Source organism: Melopsittacus undulatus, chromosome 7 (assembly GCF_012275295.1).
Source record: "Melopsittacus undulatus isolate bMelUnd1 chromosome 7, bMelUnd1.mat.Z, whole genome shotgun sequence".
In the NCBI taxonomy this organism is placed as follows: Eukaryota; Metazoa; Chordata; class Aves; order Psittaciformes; family Psittaculidae; genus Melopsittacus; species Melopsittacus undulatus.
The window spans coordinates 7,303,558-7,330,843 of NC_047533.1; the positions used below are offsets into that span (position 1 = coordinate 7,303,558).

The following is a 27,286-nucleotide window of genomic DNA, read 5'->3' on the forward strand; positions in this document are numbered from 1 at the left end:
GCTTTGAGCCTAAAATCCACAATCAGGAATATAGGTAAGGTTGTGTGTGTCTTGCATCATATATTTTGTTGATTTGTCTATAATAAATCGAGTTTACTTAATTGAGATGCATATTTATCTGTTAAAAATGCAGCATCTGTAATAATTTTCAACCAGTGTGCAGTTCAGGTTCATTCATTCAGTGATCATTGGAGTAAGCTGCAGTGTAGTTCCTGATTTTACAGTGTGTGTGCATGCAGACTATATCATGAGAGGGTCACATGCATTGGTGGTATGTACAGAGTTGTAGTAGCACAAGTTTGATCTGGTCTAGGTGACAGCAGGTAACCCACCAAGTACAGTACAACTTTTTGCATGAATGAATGGGAGTCTTGTCATACCACAGTTTAGATAAAAATCCCATTTCCTAAATTTTTTTAAAAGAAATTTACTAGAAATGAGAATGTCCCCTTCCCCCAGCTCTAAAATATAACTTTTATTATGTGTAGACCTCTGAATCACAAAAATTAAATGATTCAGAATGTTTCAAGGGGTCATAGAAATGCTGTTTATCATTTTGTAGATGATTTGGACTAGCCAGAAACCACTGGAAAACCTAAAGGCTTCTCTGTGGAGGGAGAAAGAAAGAGGTATTTTTGGTTGACCTTTGAATTACTGACCACAGAAAGACACCTTTATGGTCCAGAAATAGATATATTCAGTTCTGAACCTCACTACAGCCTTATTCAATGGCTTTAAAGAATTTAATATGGTGTGCAGGGAATGCTGTGTAGAGGAAAACAGGCCAGGAAGACTGGAGGGGTAGTTCAGGTATAGTGGCTGTTCAGAGTAGCACTTTTAACTTAGGCAGTGGCTGTGCAACAGCTGCTTGTTTCTTCAATGACAAAAACAAGGGGTTTCCTGCTGCTTTGGGAAAGTAAAACATTTCAGGAGCTCTGCTACGGGTACATTCCTGTCTGAGCATGGACTCTAAATATGATTTCATGTCATGTGGCTTGTAGATTTGCTGCCTTCCTCACACCTTACTCTGAACCTGCAAACTTTTATGCTAAGATGAATAAAAAACTGAGCACTTCTACAGAGTTTCCTTGTTCGTGGATTATCTGTGAATTAAAAACAAGTGTGGTTTGTAAGGCCCAGTTATGTATGGAACACTATTTTATGCTTGCCTCTTCCTTTGTTAAACTTATTTCATCCATTTTACAATTCTTGAAACATTAAAAATTAAATCCTGCCAGGTATTTCTTAGTGTGTTATGTAGCTATTAAAACTGTTTCTTAGCAGGTGGGTATTTTTGCATGGGCAGCTGTTGTACTGCTTGTGGGAACTGAACAGAGAAGCAGCTTAACATTTTGGTAGTGATTTTATGGTTGGCTTAAAGATGATCTAAACATGAGCAGCAATCAAAAGGGATAGTCCTGTCAGTTCCTCCCTATTGATTCCTAGCACCTCCTGTTGCAGCAGGGACCTGAACTAACTTAAACCTAATCCAGAGGTTTTTGTAGCAGCATTGTATACCCAGTGAGACTGTCCCTTTCGGTAACTGAATAAACTCAGGTAATGCAGATCCAATTATGAAGGTCAGTCTTTACTCAGAGTAAATTTACTTAATGAGACTGAAACTGATGGAGTGATACATGCTCAGGTCCTCTAACAGTGTGAGTTATAAAACTGGGTGAAAAAATCATACCAGATACTATAAAATGTGTTATTGTTTATTGTGTAACAACATGTACTGTCTGGAATATGTGCAGTAACTATGTCAGGAAGTACATCCCTGTACTTCTAAAAGTAAGATGTAACCTTTCTTTTGTATATATATTATACAAAGGTATTTAAGGGACTAACGCTTCAGTCAGTTTTGATAAAACAAATTAAATATAGGTATCAAATACAGGTGGCCAGCAGAAATTTGTAGGAATATTTTGGGGTTTTATGTTGGAACTTTATTAGCTTTAATAATGAAAGGTAGCAGACTTCTGGCTTAATGCTCTGCCATATGTGGACAGGAAAGGTGGTGTTAGACTTTGGATATCTTTGATAGTTTAAATAAAACTGTTGTATCTCTCCTGAATGAGGTATTTATTTTATGAAGAAAAATTCAGCTGTGCAAGGAAACTTCATCTGTTGGTTTTGGTGGATGGTGGGAGTTCAAGTAGCGAGGTATGAAAATACATCTGAGGGTATATCTTGAATGGTTATTGCTAAACAAGTACTAAACTTGACTCGCAATATCTTCCTGAGATACGTTTTGTTAAATGCACACGTTTTCCAGACTACTTTTTGTTTGCTGTACTCTAAAACTGTAAATGCACATGCTAGTCCACTTGGTATATTGGCCATACTAATTTCTTGTGAACAATATTCATGAAGGTCCAAAGGGGTTTTAACTGTCTTGCACCTTAAGACCCACTGGTCTCTTTGGGTGATCATTTTGCTGCTTTTCATTAAAATCCCTCCTAACCTTATCTGAGACCTGGAGCCTGCTGGGGTCCAGAGATGTAGCAGGTAGTAACACGGGGTGATACAAATTTTGTGCAATGCTCCCCATCGCTATTGGCCTCCCAGTGTATGTATGGTGGCAAAAGCTTTGGCATGTATCTTGAGTAAACCTCATGCTTGCACCTCCAGGGCTCCAGCAATACTCAGACTCTGGCCAAAGTGCGTCGCTTTAAGTGGAAGCTAGTCCATTAGGTAGTTTATATTGCTAAAGCAATTTGGAGCAAGGCTCACTGGTTTTCCAGCGTTACCCTTAGGCTAAGTGTTGGGCTGGAACCCTTTAAGCATATTTCCTAACTTGTGGAAATTATGAAAGTGTGAAATATGCATTCCTAAATAAAAGTCAGCCTGGCCAAGTAGCAGATGTGCTGTTGGGCAACTACAAATAGAATGAAGAGTGATACTTTTACTGGTTAACATAAAATGTGATTTGCCTGGACCACATATCTAATTTGCAGTCATTGAGGTTTGAATTTATGCTCAAATCACAGAGCAAAGGGGAGGGGGTCTATATGGGAGGTCCCTGTAAATACAGCTCTTTTACTAGTTTGTTTTCCTTCTGTTGCACACAAGAAAACTCAGGCATGGGTCTGAAATCTGCCAAAATGACAACATTTATTTCCACATCATCCTAATATAAAAGGATGGAAAAGGAGAAGCTTGTAAAAGCCCTTACATGTAAGATGCACTGTTTGACTATTCTGTTTTTATTACTGGTGCTGAAGAAATTCTTTTTACCCAGTCGCTATTTGCTTACATAGAATATCCCCAAATTTCCTTTCAGATGACTGAAGTATATTTTGTGTTACAGGCAAATAAAAAATGTGTTTGCTTAAGGTTGCCCCTTTAACTGGATTCTACAGCAATAAATATTCTGGTTCCCTAACCAAAATCTTCTGCTTCTCGAAAATATTTAGTTGGCTTTGAGTAGATGCACATGAGATATTGGCATGGTGGAATAATTTGCAAGATCTTCCAGGGAGGGTATTAGCATATAAATAGCAGATGCAATGACGACCATCACAGCTGAGTACATTTAATTTTTAGTTTATAAGATAGAATGGGTTTTTAAATGCATAGCCATCAAGCCTGCGGAAAGACAAATGAAGTTTAGAGTTCACTTGTCTGAGAATGCCTTACATCATTTTTTTTTTCTTCTTCTAAAAAAAAGAAAAAGGGAACAGACACACATAAAACTGAACAAAAGTGATTTCTTGGCTGAAAAGTAATTGAGATTGCAACCAAGTTAATTACATCATGCAGAATTTATTTGCTGGTCCCAGCTGTAGTTTGCTAGTGGTGTTTTAGTAAGTAGTAGGACTTCTTCATATGCTATCTTTTCTCTTCCTCCTTTTTCCAAAATCGTTAGTAAATGCTGTTCCTCTAGTCCCATAAACTGATTACATTCTATATTTCAGTCATTGTATTGTTTTCTTTGGAGACTCAGGTTTTGAAATCCTGTTTGCACAATGTTGCACTCAGTTCATATAAAACTGGCAAGAAGAGCAAAGGCTTTTCTTTACGTCTTTCCATGTGTTGTGCATTTGGTGGAGGGTAGTTTGCATTTATGACTGGTTGGGATGGATGAGCAAGGCATTTAACTGGAGCTGTGGTTGCACTGAGCTACACTAATAGCTGGAGGCTCTCAGAGTGTTGACTCTAAAGTAAAGCTACGATTGCATTCCTGTTGGCATCCCATGTTTGTTTTCAATATTTTTAATAAGATAATAGGATGGTTTGGGTTGGAAGGAAGCTCAAAGCTCATCCAGTTCCAACCCCCTGCCATGGGTAGGGACACCTGCCACTAGACCAGGTTGCTCCAAGGTGGAAAGTAATAAGGAAAGATCTGGGTTTTTAATGAGTTAGGGAACAAATGGTTTGATTACATTTGTCCAGCTGGAAAAGTCAGCACTATTGTAAATTTTTAATTAAAATCAGGAGAATGGAGATGTTCTAACTCTGATTACAGTGGAAATAATGCATATATATTTTCTGTCCTTTTAAGTTATATTCCCATATACAAATAAGTTTAACTCAAGAATCTGGAAACTATGTAGCTAAATCCTATTTCCTCTCCCAGTGAGATATCTAGTTAGGGAAATTACCACATTAAAACAAACAAAAGAGCCAACAAACAAAAAAACCCAACACATAGTTTTGCAAACACGGTTCATTTAGATAAATAAATAACTGCCAGCATTATAGAGCAGATTAACACTGAGCAGAAAACTTCCCCTCGCCCTGGAATTTAAGGAGCAGTGATAGTGAAAGAAGTAGCTTCTGATGTCTGGGAATCTGGTGTCCCTTCACATGGACCAGCCCCTAGTGACAAGAGAGGAGGGTTTAACCTCTGTCTCTGCTAAGGCTGCCAAACTATGTTAGTGATTTTCATCATATCACCTGATAATTAGAATGGATTTGAGAATGGGACCTGGGTTTTTTTCCACATTCTTTAACAGGTGATTGAGAAACAAACACTTGAGTGACTACTTATCTTAGAAGTATTTAATTCCCTACAATACAAGAAAAGCTTTACATTGTGGTATTTATCCCTTGAGCTTTTACTTTACTTCCCTTCAGATATGGCCCACTAGAAATGGTATATTGCTTGGGTTTACCGCAGTCTTGTTTTTCTTGTTTGCAAGTACCTAACCCCTCATTCCTAAAGGATTATCATTTACTAAGTTTGTAGCTCAAAATATTTTCTTAAATCTGTAATTTAATTGTGAATTGGTGATTTTTTAAATTGTTTTAATTGACTGGAAAAGTTTACCTACAGTAGAAACCATAAATAGTGGATGGCTGAGCTCTCACACTGCATCTGTAGAGCTTGCTTTGGAGCTTCCTTCATGTTTGAAAAGTGGACTTGGAAAGAAAAAAAGACATTTTTCTAACTAATAATGTTGCCTATGAGCTCTCCTCTGTAGAAAGGGAATGGAACAAAACAGCATAAATGAGTGGTTCTGATGAAGTACCACTGGAAGGAAACAAACTGAGATACAGCTACTCCCAACTCCTGTGCAACTTCCTGAATTTCCACCAGTGATGACTTGAGTATTTTAAAGTAAAAAGATGAGTGTTATCTTGTTAAAGATTACATCAAAAGAAAGACTTCATGTCTGCTTGAAGGGAAAAGGGGGCTTAATTCCCAATACTTAGCTAAGCAGTTAATTTTTTCTACAGGAAATCTAGATTTACTGGAAGAGCCCAGGGAAATTCAAGGGTGTGAACAATCCGCATAATATTTTATGAAAATGACCCCCATATTTAAAATCTGGCATTATATGTTATGCATTGTAGCACCAAGTCCACATCTACCTTTTAGAAAATTAAAACACATAAATTCTGTTTAGTGTTTGATATGTGCTGCACTAGCTGAAAGCCATAATGCCCCTAAAACCTTGGGTTGCTTTTCACCTTTCATAAATTCCTGGGTAGATTCTATACAAAAAATAATTTTCAGCTCCGTGGCTCATTGTTATTCCAACTTGATGGATTGTCGTCATTTACTCAGTGAGGAAGTTAAGTGCTCCTGTCATTTCCGAAGAGTATAATTGGGACGTTTCACAGGTCAGCGGTAGTGACAGGTTTCCCTTTTGATTAGTGTTAGACTGATAACAAAAATTACAGTTTCCTATGATTAATGTTTTCTATAGTACTTGAATGCACAGTTCATGGATTGTACCTAAACAAAGTGAATTTGCATCTGATTATGCTTTTTCTCCCTCAAGCTTTTCACGTGCTTTCAAGTTATAGACCATGCAGGTAATACAGCAGAGTTGCTTCTAGGGCAGTTTTCAAGTTGAGGATTAGTGAAGCCTGCTGAATTTTAGTCTTTAATGCAGAGAGCTACGTGCCCCAAGTGACATGTGAACAGATCAGGAGCAATTGCAATTAAAGTTAGAATCCTTCTGAACTCTTTTTAGTGCTCTCAGCTATGTCATGCACATGACTACTTGCACCCACTGATATTTTAGGTATAATCTGTTGATTTAAGTTAAATGATCAGTTTGAGTTTTCTTATTCTTAGTAGTTTATTTTTCACATCCTTAAACCTGTTGCTGTTTGTTCGTTTACAGACTTCTTCTCAGTAAAGACAATAGAAATCCACCAAATTTACTTTCCCTGTTTTATAATGTGAAAGTTGATCAGTTCTTACATTATGGCACAAAGTTGTAAGACTTCATCGTGGACTGTAGCAACAGGACAAGTGGTGCTGGGCTTGAACTAAAACAGGGGAAGTTCAGGTTAGATATAAGGAAGAAGTTCTTTACTGTGAGGGTGGTGAGGCACTGGCGCAAGTTGCCCAAAGAAGTGATGAAATCTCCATCCCTGGCTGTGTTCAAGGTTGAACAGAGCCTTGGGCGACATGGTCTAGTGTGAGGCATCCCTGCCCATGGCAGGGGGTTAGAACTGTGATCTTAAGGTCCTTTCTAACCCAAATCATTCTGTGATTCTAAGATCATCCATGACAAGTTTTAGCTTGGTGAAATAATTTTAAATTGGTAAATGCCAAGTGGAACCTGAGAATGGATAATATGACATTGCCCTGCTTGTAGCTGGAGAAGTAGTAGTGGATATTATTTCTGAATTTAATTAAAGTGTCCCAACAGATAAAAAGGGGCTGATAACATCAAAAGAATTGTGAAACCAAAATACAAGTAAATTAACTTCAATCTCTAGCCCTCCTCTGTTGTGCAGAGTACAAAACCTGATTATGTTTTTCTTTCTAAAGGCAGTTGAGAAGATCTCCTGGAAGTGTCAATTTAACACTGATGTTCTCTCATGTCTAGTGGCTTTGCAAGTTTGTGGTTGGTGGTAGAATTCTTTCTTTGCATTACAGCTCTATTTTGGTTTGTGCTGCAACAGGCATCTGCCTCAGCCATGCCAGGTAGGGCTTGAATTGCAGCTTTCTTTCAGATGAGGAAAAGTGATTGCAGTTGGAAACAAAAAGTAAACTAGGGTACAGGATCCTCTAGCATAGTCTGAAGGTTGGCAGCTCTCAGGGGAGTGACAGTTGGGCTGGAAAGACTACATTGTGTTGTCACCTGGCTTTGGCAGCTGGGTACCTTCAGACATGATTATGTTGAGACTTTATTGTTAAATGAAGACTATGAGGTGTCCTCTGATAAGAATGCAATAGTAAATCTACTCCATCCTTCAGGACAGTAAATCTTCGTTTCTCTTTTTTTCACTGGAACTGCAGCTTTCTTAAAGTTAGGTTTTTAAACAAACGGAAGAATTGTACTTCTGACTTGCACCTTCCATTCATTATATGTTAAAGTGTATCAATATGTATTAATATCAATTAATGTTCTTTGTTAGAAATTAATGCAGTCCAGCTTCCAAATAATACTGACCAAAAAGAAATGCTGATTATTTGTTTCATTATTATTTGTTTAAAATTTTTAGCTGCATTCAGTAACCCATGATTGGTTTCTAGGTTCTTTGGCTTCAGACTATGTGTATGATTTAAAGGAACTCAGCTGTGACACGAGATTAGAGGATTGCATTAAATTGGGAAAATCCTGCTGCAGGCAAAACCTGCAGCATCCTCCAATGCTTGTAACAATGAGTAGTCGATATGAATATCAACCGAAGTCAGGTGCAGGAAGAGAAGTAGAAAGCACTGCTGAAAATAGTAAAAATGATGCCATTCCTTATCTATTGCTTTGGCTTGCTGCAGCCCAGTTAAAAAAAGTGATAGCCTGTGGTAGGGTTGGGTTTAGTGGTTACCCCTTATTATTTCCTAGACCTGTAACAGTGGACAGTAGGCATACAGTAATGTGCTAGTTCTCTTGTTGTAAAGAATTAGGTGACTCTCAAGGTGGTCAAAGAAAATAAAGCAGAAGACCTTCATCACTACTGCCTTTTTAGGGTAGTTGGCATTTGCTATTTAAAGTTCTGATAGTACAGGCCACATATGTGGCACAGATTCTTTTAGTTTATGTGTAGTTTAGAAGGAAAAAAATCACTTTTAGGTATGGAACAAGCTTAGAAACAAGTGTAGAGGCTTGCTGGCACATACTCAGTGGTAGCTAGCTGAAATGATATATAGAAAGCCCTTACATGAACGAATTACCCTGGTTAGTTGTTTTCCAGCTAGTTGTAGGTACTCGGTTTCAGAAGGCAGCACAGACTAAGTGCACATGTTGGTATTGGCCATAGTAATGTGTGCAGTCTAATGGTGTGAATGGTTAGGATGGTCTGAATTAGTAGAGAAATCAATATATCAAGTTATTTTTAGTGCTGTTGTGAAGAAACAGTGAAATCATGTAGTATACAGATCTGAATATTCTTTCTTTGGTCAGTTTTAGCTTACCAGTCCATCCACTTCCCTTTCTGTGTGCCTGCTCTGGTTTTCAACTCTAAAATAATTTGTGGTACTATTTAATATGCCACAGACTATTTGGGTGCATATAAATGAGTAAAATCAGTGGAAGGAGAAGAGGTAAGGCTAAAATGTTCTCATTAAGTCAAAATCTTTAGGTTGTTTTGAGGTTTATGGTCTTGTTTTATAGCTTTACCATTTCTTGGGCTTCACCAATTGCATGTGTTGTAATGGCTAAAAGGGGCTTTAAAGAAGCCCTTAGGATAGAGTATGGCTTTAGAGATAAAATGTTAAGCAAACACCTAATCTTGGATAAAGATTAAATACATAATTAGGGGAATACTTTTGACACAGAGCCATCTCAGTAGGGCTATCAGGATATCTGTGGAATATTTTCAGTGTGAAAGTAAACGAAAAGCAGTCTTCACATGTTAAACATACCTCTAGATGAAAGCCTTGGATGATGATGACGATGATGATGAGGAGGATGAAGATGAATTTGTGGAGGTCCCTGAGAAGGAAGGTTATGAGCCCCACATTCCAGACCACCTGCGTAAGGAATATGGTGAGTTTGCCCAGCTGCGACAAGCTTTATCCCTGCATGTTACTGCTGCACTAAGATAAATAAACAGCCATTCTGAAGTAATAAAGTGATCAGTGGTGTGGGTAATCTCTGCCTGCTATGAGGAAGTCATTACATAGATGCAGCAGCAGCGATTGGCTCCAGATAAACAAATACTTTCTAGGAGCAAGAGCGGCTGAGATGAGAAGCTTATTTCATTCCATCATGTTCCACTGTAGTTTAGAGCCAGAAGAAGCACAGTGTATGCTTATAAGTGTGCTAAACACATACTGGGAGTGAAGGGATTGCAAAGTAAAGCTGTAAATGAGCCTGAATATTAGAAATACTGGTAACAGTCTGGTGAGATGGGATAAGGCTTTGTACCTGCATTAATAGCACTTGAGATGCACAGCCACTTCCTCCCATAGAGTGTCCAACATACAGCTCAGAAAGAAAAGGGAAGGGGTATTTAGTTAACAAGATGTTAAATGGAGCTCTGCCTTCAAGTACAGTTATAGCCACTGATTATGTATCAGATGACAAAATATAATCTTGCCTTCTTTTCATGCATTCTCAAGATACTATTTTTAAATAAAGTTATAATATGGCTTTGAGAAATCAAGAGGGGAACTTACTGAGGAAAATTCATCTTGAATAATGCAGTTTCAGTGCATTACTCCTCCTTTGTCTGTCTGACCTGTTAAGTGTCTGCAGCTTTGCCTTTATGTAGTATTGTGTAAGTTAAGATTCAGAAGATTTTGGTACCTTGTAGAGAAGGAGAGGGCAGCTGTCACTGCATACAAAACCTTGGACACTGTAGAAGTTTCCTGCTCCTGCATGTCTCCATGAGTATTTGTGTAAGGCTGCGTTGCTGCGTTGTGCCTTTTTCCAATCCTGCTCATTTTTAACAGATCCAGAGTTTCCATCAAAAGTCAGGCTGTAGGCATTACCTGCATAATCCAAATGTTTAATTTTGCTGAAACAAGGGGCTGTGCCTGTGTAAACCCAACATGATGTAGCTCAAGTGATTCTTTTACTGTCTTCTGCCATCAAATTTGGCTACAAACAATGAAAGATGATCAGTAACAATAACCTGTAGTGGCTGGGGGGTTCAGGATGTCTTCAGGTGTGAAGACCTGCTACTGCTGCTATCCATCTACCCCATCTAGACTTAACCTGCCAGGACACCCTGGGAAGTAAGCCCTGCATTGGTTATCTATATATCTTTCTTCTCCACCTAAGAACATGCAGCAAGCCCAACTGGCTGATACCAGTTTGTTTGGAGGTAGATGTCTCCATTCCTCCATGTGTCCATGTGGAAATTATCAACCATATAGAGGACTGAGATTAGACTAGTGCCCTATGGAGCAGGTAGCTGCAATGTGGTTTGCATTTTTCTTACCGTATGTGTTGCTTGAAACCATATTTAGGCTTTTGGGTTCTAATTGTTGCTAACAGTGGGACTTTCAGAAAAGGAATGTATTGGAAGAAAGGGATAGCAGCCTTTTAGACAGTTGTGAACAGCTTCTTATGTGTACATGGCTAATGAGAGTCCAAAAACATTGGTAGTGATAGTAAATGAATGAGCAAACAAGGTAAGTTATGAACATAGCTATGGGTCATCTTTGGGTTTTTTTTCCTTCCTTTGGCTGTATTCATTGTGCCAAATCTGGTATTTTCTCAATACTTTCAGGTACTGGAACTTGTTTTCCATATCTGTAACAGCAGCCTGATGAATACTGACATGCAAAAGTTCTGTTCCTACTTGTCACCTTCCCCTGGAAGTGAAATGTATTCATCTCTTCCCTTTCCTCTCTAGTCTTCCTCATGGACACACTTAAAAAACATCACCCTTTGTACCACACTAACAAAGTACTTTGCTGCTATTTGAATTCCTTCTCATGGAAAAGGGTAAAAGAACAAGCGTATGCTCTCCTCAAGGATGTTTTAAAAATCTATATAAAATGGATTAAGACATTCCCAATTTGTATTTAAAATATTGCTGATAGGAAAATTCATTATAATGAAGAAGCCAATCAATCAACTAACAAAACCTCTCATTTTGTACACATGTAGTTATGTAGGAGCTAATGGTCACACTTGGCTGTTCTTTATCTGATGTGTTTGTTAAAAATAGCATTTAGAAAGAAATGAACCATCTTGATGTTCCTGGAGTCATTCATTTTTTGCTTGCTGTTATTTAAAGTGATTGTGTAAGCTTTGAGCCCAGGAAAGAGTCTGAAAATAATTCAGAATTCCTGAACAGAATTTAGGCAGCCTTTTAACCATGTGCCTTCTTCTGTCTGTATGTACTCTGGTGCTTTCTTGCACCAGCTGGTCACTAGTTCAAGATCTATTTCAGAAGCCAATATGTAACCGTTGCAGGAGTCATCTGGCTTCTTGTGTAATTACTTTAGGTCTGCATGAGGAAAATGGAGAATTGAATTTGCTCTGCTAGATTCTGTTCTGCATGTTTTTAATCAGTAAAACCAAAATAAGCATCCTTTGGCACATTTTATTTAGAAAAGTGAATTATCACATTAAAACACACAAGGATACATTCATTTCATAGTAGCATGTTATCAAGAGCTGGATGTGTTAGGCAGTCACCTCTAAATATGGTTCTTTGTTCCATATACAAGCGCAGTTAACATAGCAGTCACTTTATGTAATTCAGATGGGGGTTTTGATACATTTCTTTAGTTAACATCTAGTTCGTGAGAATTCTGAGCTAAAAAAATGGAAGTCTATGCAAGCAGAAAGTTCCAACTAGAACATTAAACCTTCCACGTAAGATAAAATGTCTGTTATGTGGAAGGTGTAAACAGTTTAAAAGGGTGTTTTTTTCCCTTGTGTTGTTACTCTTCTTGAAAGAGGTAATCCTGCCCCTCTACTCTGCTCTTATGAGACCTCACTTGCAGTATTGTGTGCAGTTCTGGTGTCCTCAACATAAAAAAGACATGGAACTGTTGGAACAAGTCCAGAGGAGGGCCACGTGGAGACCTCATAACTGCCTTCCAGTCTGAAGGGGGGCTATAGGGATGCTGGGGATGGACTATTCATTAGGGACTGTAGTGATAGGACAAGGTGTAACAGGTTCAAACTTAAACAGGGGAGGTTTAGATTGGATATAAGGAAGAAATTCTTTACTGTGAGGGTGGTGAGGTACTGGAATGGGTTGCCCAGGGAGGTTGTGAATGCTCCATCCCTGGCAGTGTTCAAGGCCAGGTTGGATAGAGCCTTGGGTGATATGGTTTACTGTCACCAGCCCATGGCAGGGGGGTTGGAACTAGATGATCTTAAGGTCCTTTCCAACCCCAACTATTCTATGATTCTAAACCGGGAAAAGTGAACAGCTCCTCACCTTTTTGTACTAAACAGGAAAACGAAGTTGTAAAACAAGTCATAGAATCATAGAATAGTTAGGGTTGGACATGACCTTAAGATCATCTAGTTCCAACCCCTCTGCCATGGGCAGGGATGCCTCACACTAGACCATGCCACCCAAGGCTCTGTCCAAGCTTGAACACTGCCAGGGATGGAGCATTTACCACTTCTCTGGGCAAACTGTTCCAGTGCCTCACCATGCTCACAGTAAAGTACTTTTTCCTTATATCTAACCTGAACTTTGCCTGTTCAAGTTTGATCCCGTCACCCTTTGTCCTATCACTACAGTCCCTGATGAGAAGTCCCTCTCCAGCATCTTTGTAGGCCCCCTTCAGATATTGGATGGCCTCTGGAAATGAATTGAAATGTGGCATTTGAATTGCTATTTTTGTTTCTTTTTTTAAGTCGCTTTATTCATTTCCTTTCTCTCAGGAAAATCGAAGTATCCTACCAGCTAAGTAAAGTTCCATCTGAAATGCTGTTTCTGACGGCACGTACATTTGTGGTCCTCCTGAGATCTGAAAAGGTTATAAAAATATTAAAGATATTTAAAGATGGGGCAGTTTTGTATGCATAAGTATATGGACGTGCATCTGGTATTGTCCATATATAGTTGATGATTTCAAAATTGATGATGTTTAATATATAAATGAACTGAGCATTGGTACAGTTTGGGTGGAGGGAGAATTGAACAAGTCAATTTGAATCTCCATGTATAAGATGAAATGTAAATTTGTTAAAAGAATTTAGGTGATTAGATAAGTGAAGTGTGAAGATATAACCCATTAGGGGTGTCATGCCAAATTAGCAGTACCAGACTTTTAATGACCTCCCATTTGTATAATCCTTATTTACACTTGCACCTGATGTCTGTTGCAGACAAGAGACCAGCCATCCTGTGCTACCACGGGGCTATTTTAAATAGGTTGTGTTGCTAAAGGGAAATATTGGGCTGGAAAAGAAACAGTGCTGTGAAAATAACTTTCACAGGGTTACTCTGGTTCTCAGCAGGGATGTTGCTTTTATTTACAGAAGAGGAATGTACCCTTGTGTGGCTGACATTGCAAACCCATTAAAAACTGAGGCATTGTGCATTTAAAAGAAAGCTTTAGGGAGGAATAAAATCTTGTTTCCACTAGACTTTCCCCATTCTAGCCTTTGCTGATCAGCTGTTGGATGCACTGGCTTAAAGTCAAAGGTGGTAAGGGATGGAACTGTGCAGCTTCTGTTGTCATTCTTATACCACAGACAGAATTTGGGACTGGAGCCAGGGTAAGAGATTCCTTTCTGCCTTCGTTGGTCTTGATGTGGTTGGCAAGTGAGGTCTGAACCTCATGGGAAGTGATCTGCTTTGAGAGGTGCACTTTTCCATTTGAAACCACAATTTCCGGATCTAATTCAGAGCACCCATCTCTAGCAACTGGTGTCTACTAATGGGCTTTCTCAGCTCATAATTCTCTGTGTTTGAGTGCATACATTCATGAGCTTTCTTATGTAATACTACTTTGAGGTACAGAGAAGTGCTGCTGCCATTTTACTAGTGTTGAGATGAGGAAGCCATCTGACTTGGGAATATTAGCATGGAAGCAGTCTATGGGTAATCAGGTTTCATCCTTGTGCAATACTATATGGGAAGTGGCTGTATGGTCAAGAACACAAACCATTATTTCAAATCTGCTTAATCAGGTTATTTCTCTTGTATTTGAGCCTTAAGCCAAAATGTTTTTAGGTCCCTGATAGCTACTTCAGTGGTTCATATTGCATCTTAAAACTTGCTTGGGATTTCTTTCATATTAAGATCAAAGCTGCAGTTCTAAAATCCCAAGGCTTAGTTTTATCCATTTCAGAAATTCTTCCCTCCTCCCATTATGGAGCAATGTGCCTTTGTGGGTCAGATAGAATCATAGAATGATTTGGGTTGGAAAGGACCTTCAGCTCATCCAGTTCCAACCCCTTGCCATAGGGAGGGATGACTCGCACTAGACCATCTTGCCCAAGGCTGTGTCCAAGCAGGCCTTGAACACTGCCAGGGATGGAGCATTTACCATGTCTTTGGGCAACCCATTCCAGTGCCTCGCCACACTCACATTAAAGAACTTCTTCCTTATAGCTAACCCCAACTTCCCCTGTGTAAGTTTGAACCCATTACCCTTTGTCCTGTTGCTACAGTCCCTAATAAAGAGTCCCTCTCCAGCATCACAGAATCACAGAATCCCAAGGGTTGGAAGGGATCATCTAGTCCAACCCCCCTGCAAGAGCAGGGTAACCTTGTAGGCCCCCTTCAAAAAAGGTGTTCCCATACTGTCTTTTCTAAGCTGATGGTGTCTGAGTCATGTCTTTTCCGTGTGTTAAGTAGCATGGGGTTTTGTAGTACAAAATATCGTGATAGCTGGAAAAAAAAGGCTTATATCCCATTGAATACATAAGGTGTACAAACCCAGGCTATTTCTTTAATAGAGAAATCACCACCTGGTTTTTATATAGAATACATAGTGCTTCAGACTGAAAAAGCTGTTCTGGTGCAGCTCTCTCTGAGCTAAAAAAGGTGTTTCTCTCTAAAGAAAAAAAACTGAACAAACTGCTTATTGCAACCATTCATTAAAGGTGTGGGGGTTTATAGCTTTTGCATTTCCTCTGAAGCCTGTATTAGAAATAACAATAAAACACTGCCTAGATTAACACACAATTGAATTTTCAGATTTGAAGTAAAAGTCATGGCTTGTGGGGCATTTATTCAGAGAAGTGCACTTGTTGTATTGACTAGATATACTCTAATCTGTAGCTAAGCAGCATGCTTCCATGCATTTGTTTCTAGAAGTTTTATTCTTCTAACTGGTATCCATCAAGACATGCAGAGAGCACAACAGTTAAAAGTAAAACTACCTTGGAAATGTGGAATATAATAGAATCATCATTATGAATTTGACATTTACAAAACAATGTGATTAGCACTTCCAATAAAATGCTTCTGCATCCATGCACAAGTATTGACTGGAGGCATTTCCTCTGCTTCCTAATCAGCTGCAAACCTTTCTCACTCTCAGGTGAGGTCCTTCTGTGTAATTAAAGTTCCCAGAAAATCTGACAGGACATGGGATATTTTTGCTTCCTTAGAAATTTATAGTGACTGCACAGGATATTGATATGCCTCTGCATAGTTTGTGATATTTGTGTACCTCAGAGGAGCTATGAATGGCCATGGACTGCCAAATAATAAGCAAGAAGTTTAAAAGGTCAGGGTTGAAGGTGTAGAAAGGTTTTAATCTAAACTCTGCTGCTTTGATTTATTCTAATGCTTTACTGATTGCAAAACAACAATACATAGCATTGATTAATAAGAGTTAATATTATAACAAATAATGTAATTCAGAATAATAATAATAACCTATTCTAATATTTGAGTAAGCCAAACAAGGTATTAATGTCATCATAGAGTCATAGAATGATTTAGGTTGGAAAGGACCTTAAGATCATCCAGCTCCAAACCCCCTGCCATGGGGCAGGGACACCTCACACTAGACCATGTAGCCTAATGCTCTGTCTGTCCTGGCCTTGAACACTGCCAGGGATGGAGTATTTAGCACTTCTTTGGTAATGTTAATGAACTCTTCTAGTTAACTAACATAGTTGTCCTCCTTCTTTAATTTGAATTTCCCAAGTAGAATTCTAAAAGTTCAGATAAATGTAGGTGAGCATAGTTGCATTCAAAGGCCCTGGAGGCATCTTTTTTGGTTGTTTAAAACCTCTGGTTATAAAACACCAAGTTGTCAAGACTACTTTTAAAAAGTAGTGGAATTTAAACAAATATTAATATGTGCAGTTGTCCATGTGAGAAGTTGCTTTGTGTGAACGTACAGCTTGTGTGTACTGTGAGAATTATTTACTAAAGCTACCTCTGGTATTTCAGCATCCTCCCTTAGCAGCTGCAGAGAACAATTAGTTTTGTGGGGTTCAAGGGTAATATAGGAAACTGTGTCTATCTAAAATTAAAGAGGAAGTTTTGTACTACGATGAAAGTAAGAATTTTAATTTGTTATCCCTGCATGAATACTTTTAAGATTTTGTTCTTAACAGTCTGGGTTTTTTCTCCTTGTTTTAGAGTTCTGCATAGATGAAGGCATACTAACAAGAAAGGAGCCTAATTTTTTTATGTAGGTAGAGATGAAACTTGATCCCAATTAAAACAAGAACAAACAAAGCCCACCAAGACGAAACCACAAACAAGAAACCCACAAGTGAATATTCCTTTAATTTGTAATGGCTTCATAAAGATCAGGTATCTGTCAGGGATGACATACAATTCAAATCTCATCCATTATGAGTAGCGTAACTTTCAGACATGATGAAGTCTTCCTGCTGTATGATCACCTATGTTAATTTTGTTCACACACACCTTTGTGCTTGGACAGAGAGAGCAGAACTGACCCTGAGACACTGAAGCTGTTCGGAAGCAATGCCCCAGACATTGGCTTGAACCCTCTGGCCTGCAAGTCCATATAAAGTAAGCTTTGCCAAATTGGATGCCTGAGAGGGACTCTTCATCAGGGACTATAGTAATAGGACAAGGAGTAATGGTTCAAACTTAAACAGGGGAACTTCAGGTTAGATATAAGGAAGAAGTTCTTTATTTTGAGGGTGGTGAGGCACTGGCACAAGTTGCCCAAAGAAGTGGTGAATGCTCCATCCCTGGTAGTGTTCAAGGCCAGGTTGGACAGAGCCTTGGGTGACATGGTCTGGTGTGAGGTGTCCCTGCCCATGGCAGGGAGACTGGAACTGGATGATCTTAAGGTGCTTTCCAACCCAAACCATCCTGTGATTCTAAGTTCTGTTCACTTAGCACTGAAGCTTATTTGGCTTCCTGAGTAAAAAACATGCAGGCTGTTTTTTTCCACTGTGAGCACAGTAGAGGGTAAGTGCAGAAATACTGTCCATGAACTGCTGGATTTTCCTGACAGCCTTGGAGAGTGTCTGCACTAATACAGATCGCATACATTTGGCTTGACTAAGATTCAACAAATGGGAAATAGACTTTATTTCATTTTTTTCCAGGAAAGTTGAAGTCTGTAGTACTTGTTTATATTCTATCTCCATGTTTTCAATTAAACTTAAGTGAATCTGAAGTAGGTAGATTTCGTTTAAATCCACACAGCTGAGGAAACCTGGGCTTGCTCTTTCTCTGAATTTTCACTGAGAGGGGCTTTTATCTCCCCCTAATCCCACCATTTCTGTCAGGACATAATCTCTTTCTCAAATTTACATTTTAATTAGAAGGCCAGCTGAACTAGCTAAAATCAATAATGTCAGCATTCAGCAGCCTAACTTCAGCTGAAACCCCAGCCTCTCTCTTTCCTTCTATCGATTGATCTTGGGAACACGGTCTACTTTATTGCTTCAGGCAAATAGGTGCCATTTGGTCAATTTAAACAAAAAAAAGGGGATTTGAACATTTTTATGATTCTAAGAGCTGCTATTGGAACAGTTGAACCCAGGTACTGTACCTGTGTTAAATAAAGCACACAGAACACCAGAATTCTTAAGAAGGATTTTACTTTTGCAACTACGCTTAATCCCATCTATGTCTTAAAACAAAAAACCTACCCTGACTTTGGATACCATCGAGCTGGGGCAATCTATGCAGTCACTCTTGTCTTTATCCTGTTAGTGAAAACCAATTTTATAAGCAACTATTATTGAGAAAGATCCACAGCAGAGGTGCAGTTACTGATGCTGTAGTGTATCTACCTTTAGCCATTTTTCTGTTAATGGCTTGAAATAAGAAATCAATGGGAAAATATTTTGTTCTTGTATCTCTTAAGAATTCCTGTATTGATCTTCAGGATGTGATTTTATCTAGCTAAATGTCACATTGTCCATTTTATCTCTCTTGCCTTTTCTCTGTGTTGCTGACTGCTTGTCTCTGCTGTTCCACTCCTTCTCCCCCCCCCACCCCAACCAAAACTGCGGTAGTGAACAAGCTGTCAAGCTTTCCATAAACATTATAGGAAAAAATAGGGTTTTGATGAGAACTTGGAATGCACATGCACATATTCTCTCTGAAGAGGAAAAGAAGGTGTGGTGAGAGACACATACCTGATACCTTCTGACTTCAAGATGGATTGTGAAGAGTACACATGCAAGTGTTCTCAAAATCCTTGCTTTAAACAGTGCTGTTTAGAATGGTATTCTTGTCCTTGTTAAATAGAGAGAGAAATGGCAATTTAAAATGCTAAATAAAGTCTAAGCAATTCTACATTACGGATAGTCTATCATATATTTTTCTCAGCTAACACTGTGCATGCCAGAGGGCCTGTTCAAACTGTTTCTGTCATAAAATGAAGTTTGCTTTTCCAAGTCTTGATGATTCTAAAGTGTGCCTATAACAGAATCTTTTGGATTAATTCTGTTTCACTTTTTTGAGACCCTTTTCCCAGGGCTAGGAATTAGGCACAGATTAGTCCTGTAAATGATTTTCTTTAACAATGTTCTTTAAAACCTTGTTGACTTTGGAAAGAAGTTAGATAACAAGGTGAATGTGGCACATTCACATTCCATTAAAGTATGTGATGTGGACGTGACTGTGTGTAAGGGAGTAGCAGCATCACCAGCCAGCAACAAGATAGCCCGTGTCTTGTCTACAGCTGGTAGGTAGGTTCTAACCTCCAGTCTGAGGACATAAAAATTAGGGGTGATCCTTCTTTGTATCATGGTCCATGCATGGAAGCATTCAAAAACTGTGTAGATGAGGCCTCAGTGATACAGTTTAGTGGTGGTATTGGCAGTCCTGGGGTAATGGTTGAACCTGATGGTCTTAAAGGTCTTTTCCAACCTAGCTGATTCTATGATTCTGTGCTAACTTCAGTTCTCAGGTAGCATTGGACAGCTCAAGCAACAGTGTCTTTCAAGAAGCATTGCCTTAGGAATACAGGGTTTGGTTTTGGGGTGTTATCCAGAGAGCTGGATTTGACACTGCCTTCAGACTGTGGTGTCACAGTGTCTCTTTGTCTAGTCTGCAGTGTTTGCTGCCTGTGAACATTAGGACAGTTGGCCACTTGAAGTCTTTCCAGGACAGCCAGGGGCCTGGCACTATTGAAATACCTGATCTCAGATGCATGTTTGCTTCTGTGGGGTATTCACCTGATGCTCCAGTAACCTTTTCTTGGGAAAGGTGGAATGCATCAGCCTGCCACAGCTGGGTAGAGGCTCCTTATGGACATGGAAAATATTATCACATGCAAGCTGCTTCTCTGATGTACTTTCCTTAACCATTTTGTTCAAATGGTCTACATTTCTCTGTCATACACTAGATAAGCAGATTATATTGATATGTCATGGGAGAGTCAGGAGAAGACAGAGAAGTCTCTATTAATGCTTATTAACTGCTGATGGCTAGTGTCCTCTCATCCTGTCTCCGTCTTCACGTCTTATTTCCTTCCCCATCTTGTTTTGAAAGAGGCAGGTAAGCCACCTGCCACAGTTGTTGTTATTGGCCACTGCCCTGAAACACCTTCCCCTTAAAACATTTTCCTTTGTTGTTACCAGTATATGCCCTACTGGAGAGAGATAGAGGACTCAGCTGATCACAGTTACTTGGAAAATATAGACCCATATGTACCTATGGGCTGATCTAAAAGGTTGCCACCTCAGCAACCTTCTTGACCTGTAACTCAAGTCAGGCAATACCATCTGTATGGTTGCACCCCATAGGTTACAGGGAATGAGCAGTGCAAATAAATCAAGGTCAGGATGAATTACTGGAAGACCTTGTAAGGTGGAAAAAGTCATCAGGGTGAGTTGCTCTAACTTTGTGAAAAATATGGTTTTCTCTGAAATGAAAATATTTTGTGTATTACTTGTCACTACAGGCCCTGCAATTTCCCCCTCACAGGAATACCACCTTGGCTACTCCTTTTCTAGTTGATATCTTGTGATACATATAATGACAGGCAAACAATTTGCAAAGCAAGAATACTTCTGGATATAGCTTCGGGCTGGCTAGAAGTGGGCAAGAGACTAAAAGTCACAACTAAGTAAGAGCTAAAACGTGTTAGGTAAACTGGTTGCTTTCAGAAGAAGGTTGTGATAATTTGCTGAAAAGTTTAGTTTCATGAAACTGTGACTTTGTGTTAATTTAGGGTTGTTTTTTTTTTGAGGGATGGGGTCTTGCATTTTAGTCAGTTCTTTATAGAAAGGCTTTCTAAGGGGGCACATGCAGTCTATTCCATTAGTGTGAGGGATCACATCTTTCCATTTTTAGCTGTCATTGGCTGAACAGTTCTTGTTACTGCTGCCAGCTAATAGAGTTGCTTCTCTAGCTCAGTGGGTAGAGGCATGTGCTGTCTAACTGCTCAGCCTGTCTAATTGCATCATTACAGTCCATGCTGACTGACTAATCTGGCCATATAAAGTAATTAAAGTTGCCCCACTACTGAGCTGCTGGTGCTGGACATCAGTACCTGGCACTGCTTTGCGGTGGGTTTGTTCCTCAGGTGTAGCTCGGACATTTACTATCACTTTTGTGTATTCTGTGGATATATTGGTGGCTTCTGCCAGCATTTAAATACATTATCTTAGCAAATTGTGTGGTCTAATATCTGGAAAGAAGAATGTTCTTTAGCTAATTCTGCAGACCTACTTAGATACATATAATTTGCAGACGTTTAGAAATCCAAACACAACTATTCCCTGTGGTGTTGCCCCCTAAGAAATCAGGAAGATAAAAAAACAGCTATTTTATTTTCTCAGCTCTGAAGGGTCAATATGGCAGCTGAGAATGATCAAGTAACAGGGATGTGCCTCACACATACTGTTGTTTCACTGGGTGTGCTAGGTGACATTGTCCATCATGTCTTGCAGTGATCCAGCCAGAAGTGGTCTCTGTAGTGTTTTAGCAGGACTTTGGCAGAGACACCACAAAGAACTGATCTTAGTGCACAGGAGGATATTGATGTATACCTTCCCTCTTGCTTTTTGCTACTCTTAGATGTCTTTTGGGACTCTAGGTGTTTAACAGTAGTGCCAAGAGTTCCTTTTTTGTGTTTTACTTTGGTATAACCTTGAGTACAGAAATTACATACCAGGAAGTGACACTAGAAACTTAAAAGCATTATTGCAGTTAAAGCTAACATGTATTGTTAAAATCCTTCTTAGGTGAAGTAACATCATTCTTTGTCGACACACCATGTCATACAAATTTAAAAGTTGATTTGCTGCAGTTAGATACTCAGTGTATTTCTATTCCAAAATAGAGAAAATGCATAGGCAGAAATCCCTGTGAATGCAATCCCTGTGAATGGGATTGATATCTAATGCAAACCGAAAGCAGTAAACGTGTAGTCAGAATCCTGAGCTGTTTGGCCCCACTGTGAAGTGTTGAGAATTACCTCTAAATATCAAGTTCTTTTGCAGGGCTAGAACCCCAGTCACCTCCAAAAGCCCTGACGGGGACGACATCAACAGGACCACCTCCACTGAGTTCCCACACCCAGCTGAAGGACAATGAAGATGAACTTGATCCAACCTGTGCAGCTGCCACTCTGAAACTTATTAGAGACAAACTACCAAAGTTACCACCTCCGCATGCCAGGTTATCTTTCTTTTGATTCTTGTAGAAATCTCTTGCTCTTGTATTTATCACTCACAGAAGCACACAGAAAAGCACTCATGAACCAGGCAAGCTGTTAAAAGATGTCTTGGTTTTGGTTTGGTTACAATTTTTTACTTAAATGAACATTCACTGCTTAATATTTGGGATGTTGTTAGTGATTACACCAGGATCTTAAGGAATCTTTTACTATGTACTTGATTTAGGTTTTATTTGGTGTAAATGACATCTATGCAAATATAAAGTGTTCTCTTCTCTCCAAACAAGCAAACAAAAAATCCCCATTTATTGAGGTAATTTTTGGTTTGCAACTAAACTGAAAATATCCTAATAATACATTGGAAAGTATTTTCAACCATCTCTTGGTTCCTAGTGACTTATGCTGTCAGTGCTGCCTGGAAATGTGTGACACTGATTCCAAAGATGTATTTGTTGTCAATGCTGTTCAAAGCTTGGTGAAACTCCAGCCTTGTCTAGCATTTATCTGTGATTTAGGGATAAGACTGAAGTAATCTACTTAGTGGTGTGTTCCTGAAAAGAGACTTCTGCATTGGCCCGGAAGGCCTCCAAAATCTGACAGACCGGAGTGTAATCAAGTTAAAGGGGTTTGCTTCATTAGAACTCCAGAGGTTGGAGTATTCAGGTGTACATTATGACTTTTAAACTTCAAAAATATGTTTCAGTAAGGTGAACCAGACCATTTGAAGCTCTGTCAGTGACTACCCAAGGTCTCCACAGTAGTACTGTTTTTTTAGGATTAGTGAATTCTATAGTGGTATTGTACAATAAGTATTATAAACCTTCAAGATGGAATTATGCCAACAGAAGAAAAGACTTTGCAATCAGTGTGACTCCCAAACTCATGACATGCAAACATGGGCATGAGTTTACAGAAGCATCTGTTAGGTGTACATCATGCATGATCCATTACTGTCTCTATTAGATCTCTGCACCCATGGTATAATATCTGTTAGCTGGCTCTCACTGAAAGTGCAGTTGAGCTTCATGGTGCTGTGTGCTGTATGTAGAGTGCGTGGAGTTGTAGTTTGTGTCCTTTTTTCCTTAAAAAAAAGACAACATGGAATAACTCTGTAAAAGTAATTGTAATCCTAGATCTAAGATAGTTTTAGTGTTGGTGAGAAAATCTAATGAAAGCAGGAAAAGTTGCTGTGGTCACTGCTGTTCTCTATTGACTTTTCATCAATTTTCTCCAGTGACTCTGCAACTACTGAGCCAACAGGCTTCGAAGAGCCTGACAGTAAGAGAAGAAAACTAGAAGAAGAAAGAGCTAAAGCTCCCCTCATGCCTTATGGATTAGATCTTCACTACTGGGGACAGGATCAGCCAAGTGCTGGGAAGATTCTCAAGTAATGCTCTTCTTCTTTTAAGGCAAATTAAACAAATATATAAGTTTACTTGTATTCAGAGGTCATGCGGTGGGGTGACTCCTATTTCTTTTGATAATTACTTTTCTCCTTTCACTTGTGTTGTAGGATCCATAAACAAAGTCAGAAATTCTACCTTTAACTGATATTTGTTTTGAGAAGATGTGATACTAATTAAATATCCTTTGACGCTTCAAAACACTTCTTTCCCCCCCCTTCTCTTTTCATGTTGGTCCATTTTCTGCAGCATGGCATCACTTACTCCAATTTAAATTGGTACCTCATTATGCAAAGTGCTATGCAAGTGCAGGATAGGCATTCCTTCTGATGGAGACTTTACAGGCTAAATAAATAGCAGGCAAAGTAGGAGAAAGGCTGGGGAGGTGTCAGGGATATTTTTCCTGCCTTTAGAGTGATAACTGAAGAAATTGGTATGCTTGTTCAGTCACACAAGAAATAGGTGGCAGATACAGGATGTGAATTTGGATCTCTCACTTTCCATTCTTGACTGGGAAGGTTTTGTGTTTCTTGGACTTGAAGAGTTGTTGACTTAGGGAAAGCTTTAGCAATGCCGTGGAGAAGAGATGTTAGGTATACATCAGAACTTGTTTCTAGTGGTCAGGTTTTTAAGTCCTTTTTTAGCACTAGTATTTTTATATGAAAGTTGGGAGACAAAATCCTTCCTCTATGTATAAATATCATTAAGTTTGCTAGAACTTTAATATCAGTGTGTACTATACCTGGCTTGAATAAGGCAAAAATCATTGACTTGGCTGGGTTGCAAATCAAACTCTTATATTCTCAGCAGTATTACTTTACCTTAGTTTATTTTCTTACAAAAAAAAACCAAACAATCCATAATCACAGTGTTTGCAGAAAAGAGCAAGAGAAAAGCTTTGCCCTTGGACCTGATTGCATAAAATATAGAATATCATTTAAATTACTGAAAGCCAGCAAAATATTAGTGTTTTAACACAGTCACTCCAAGCTTTGGGTTCTGTCTCATGGGGTGTAAGCTCTTCAAAGCCTATAAAATGGTTAAGATTTTCAGCAGGGCTCTAAGAAGCATTTGTCTGTGATAATGCCAAAAAGGTAGTAAGGCTTTATTTTACATTGCAAATGAGTTATTCAAGTCATAAGTGAAATCAGAAGCATATTTCACTGCCTGTCTGCCTTGTGCTGTACTGTTTTATTTTTATGCTTTCCAATAAAATAGAGGGCACACTTCTGAGCCTTCTAGTCTATGACTACAGATATGCCAATCTAACTAAAGATAATTTAAGTAACTCTGCACACACCATACCATTGACCCTAGATATAAAATATATTTATTGGGAAACTAAGGAAGTCATTGGCCAAATCCTTTAAGTTTTCTCTATGCATACATGCCATCTCTAGAAGATGCCTAGGGAAAAAAATCAAACCTAAAAACCAGACAACACATATAGAAAGTGTGTGGAATTTGAATTTTTAAAATCCAAAGTGGAAGAGTCTTGCTCCTTCACCTATTTAATAGTACATCCACTTAATTACAGCATTCACAATAAATTTAAGTTTTAATAGAATGCAGCTGCCAGGAAGATGATTTTTCTAAAGCTTTGTTTAGCTGGTAAATGGTGAGCTATCGCCTTCCCTAGAAGGTGACGATAACTGTGGGCTTTACGAAAAGCTTGTACCAAACCCTTTTCCCTACTTCTGCCTTCACTCACAGAAGTCACTAAGCTAGTTTAAGGACTGTTAAAACGAGTGTATAAAGCTCTAGGAGTACTTTTTTAGGGGAGAAGTGAGTGTATACTGCACAGTGTTGTACTGTGTAGAGACTATGCCAGCTTAACTGTCTTGGATAGCATGGACCTTCCAAACTCCTCTAGCCTCCTCCTTGAATTAAATTAGGATCATAAGTAAACTAGCTGGTGCAGCAGTTTTTATGACTGTGACTAGGATATTTGAATTAGCTTATTTAGCTCTTCCTCCTAAATGCTTCATACATTCACATTATTCAAGTTTGTGGTATAACCTTCCCAGCAGCTTAGGAATGAAGTTGATATAAATTTGTTGAAGGAATGCAGCATTTCTCCATGAACTTAGTCTTAGATTTCAGTTAACCACTACTTGTCTTTTATTCCTCCTAATGTATAGCATTGTAATTTCCATGAAAACTTCTGTTACTTGTCTAGATCAGTAACAGTCATTTCTATGAATGTGAGTGGGGTGATGATCCTCTAGTTGATTATCTGTGTTCCTTCTGATCCCTCTCACAAAAACATTTTACTTGTCACATGCATTGTTTTGAAAGATTTCATGTTCTGCCTTTTTAAAATGTTGCTTACATTACAACAGCAGGAAAGCAGAAAGCTTTGGGAATTCACACTGCTTTGTTCTTTTCTCACCTGTTTATAAGTCATGCTGGGAGAAAATAAGTTCTATGCTTGTAGTAAACAATAATATTTATGAATATCTGTGTAGGAATCAGGCTATTTTAAGTCTAGTTCCCAAACAGTGATTGATGGCATATAGAATAAAACATTAATCTTCATTTTCTTGGGATTTGGAGGGAGAGATATAAAATAAGTCTTTTTCTTAATTGGGAAGGTTGACATGCACAATTGTTAAATGCTTCTTCATTTTCATGTAATTGTCATTTGATAATTTAGAGGGGGAGCAGAGTTCAGGCCACCAAAGGACACCAGAATTTTACAAAGGGATTCTGTAAGGCCACTTTGCACATAGAAATCCTGTGTGGTGTCTTCTCAGCAATGCTTTCCCCTAAATGTGTCTGTAAGGTTAGTAATACAGAGCCAGCAGTCAGTGTTGTTTCCAGAATTGTTTTCAAACTAAGCAAATAAGAAACCTATATCATTCTTGTAGTCCTGTCTATTGTATACTCTTGCCACATAATTCCTGAAGCTAAAGTGCTTCACCATTCAAACATCTGACTGAAGTCATGTTGGTGTATTATAAAGATTCTTAGAGCTTTTTTGTTTAGGCTATATAGTTTGCAGAATTGAAAACTTTTTATTTTAAACAAAAAAGATTGTGGAAACACATAATGTTTAATGTTAAAATAGCCTCCACTGTATCTCTTTTGCCTTTATTCTGTAATTTAACAGAAGGTTAGGGGTTAGCAGGTTAAGATTCTTCTGGCACTAACAAGATCTGTTCTAGGAAGACATTATTGGAGAACATGAATCTCTTCAACAAGGACTTGACTTGTTGAACATTTTCCTGAAGATTTGGCAAATCCTAGAATGGCTTCAAAATTGCTTGATCCCTCTTTTAACCTACTTCTAATCTCTTTACATAGTTTTAAATGGTCAACTGTTGCAGTAAAGCCAGCAGCTATATACGTTGGAGGTTTCAAAGGTCAAATCATTTTCTCTACCTTTTTTTTTCCCTTATCAACTGCTGAAAACTTGCTTAGGTAAAATTCATCAAAACTCTTCAGGCCCACTAAGGTAATGCGTTAAGTATTAGTTTATATGCTTCATGGAACTGAGATTGTGATTAGTGAAACCAGCGTT

The 27,286-nt window shown here is 38.7% G+C and overlaps 1 protein-coding gene across 1 annotated transcript in view; it reads left to right on the forward strand.

The window, feature by feature from the left end:
* UVSSA (UV stimulated scaffold protein A) overlaps nucleotides 1-27,286 on the forward strand; it is a 55,784-nt gene that overhangs the window by 13,574 nt on the left and 14,924 nt on the right. The window contains exons 7-9 of the mRNA XM_031048466.2: nucleotides 9,278-9,395; nucleotides 22,185-22,362; nucleotides 23,595-23,747. Of these exons, the coding sequence (XP_030904326.2) occupies nucleotides 9,278-9,395; nucleotides 22,185-22,362; nucleotides 23,595-23,747 (449 nt within the window). The remainder of the gene's footprint in view (nucleotides 1-9,277; nucleotides 9,396-22,184; nucleotides 22,363-23,594; nucleotides 23,748-27,286) is intronic.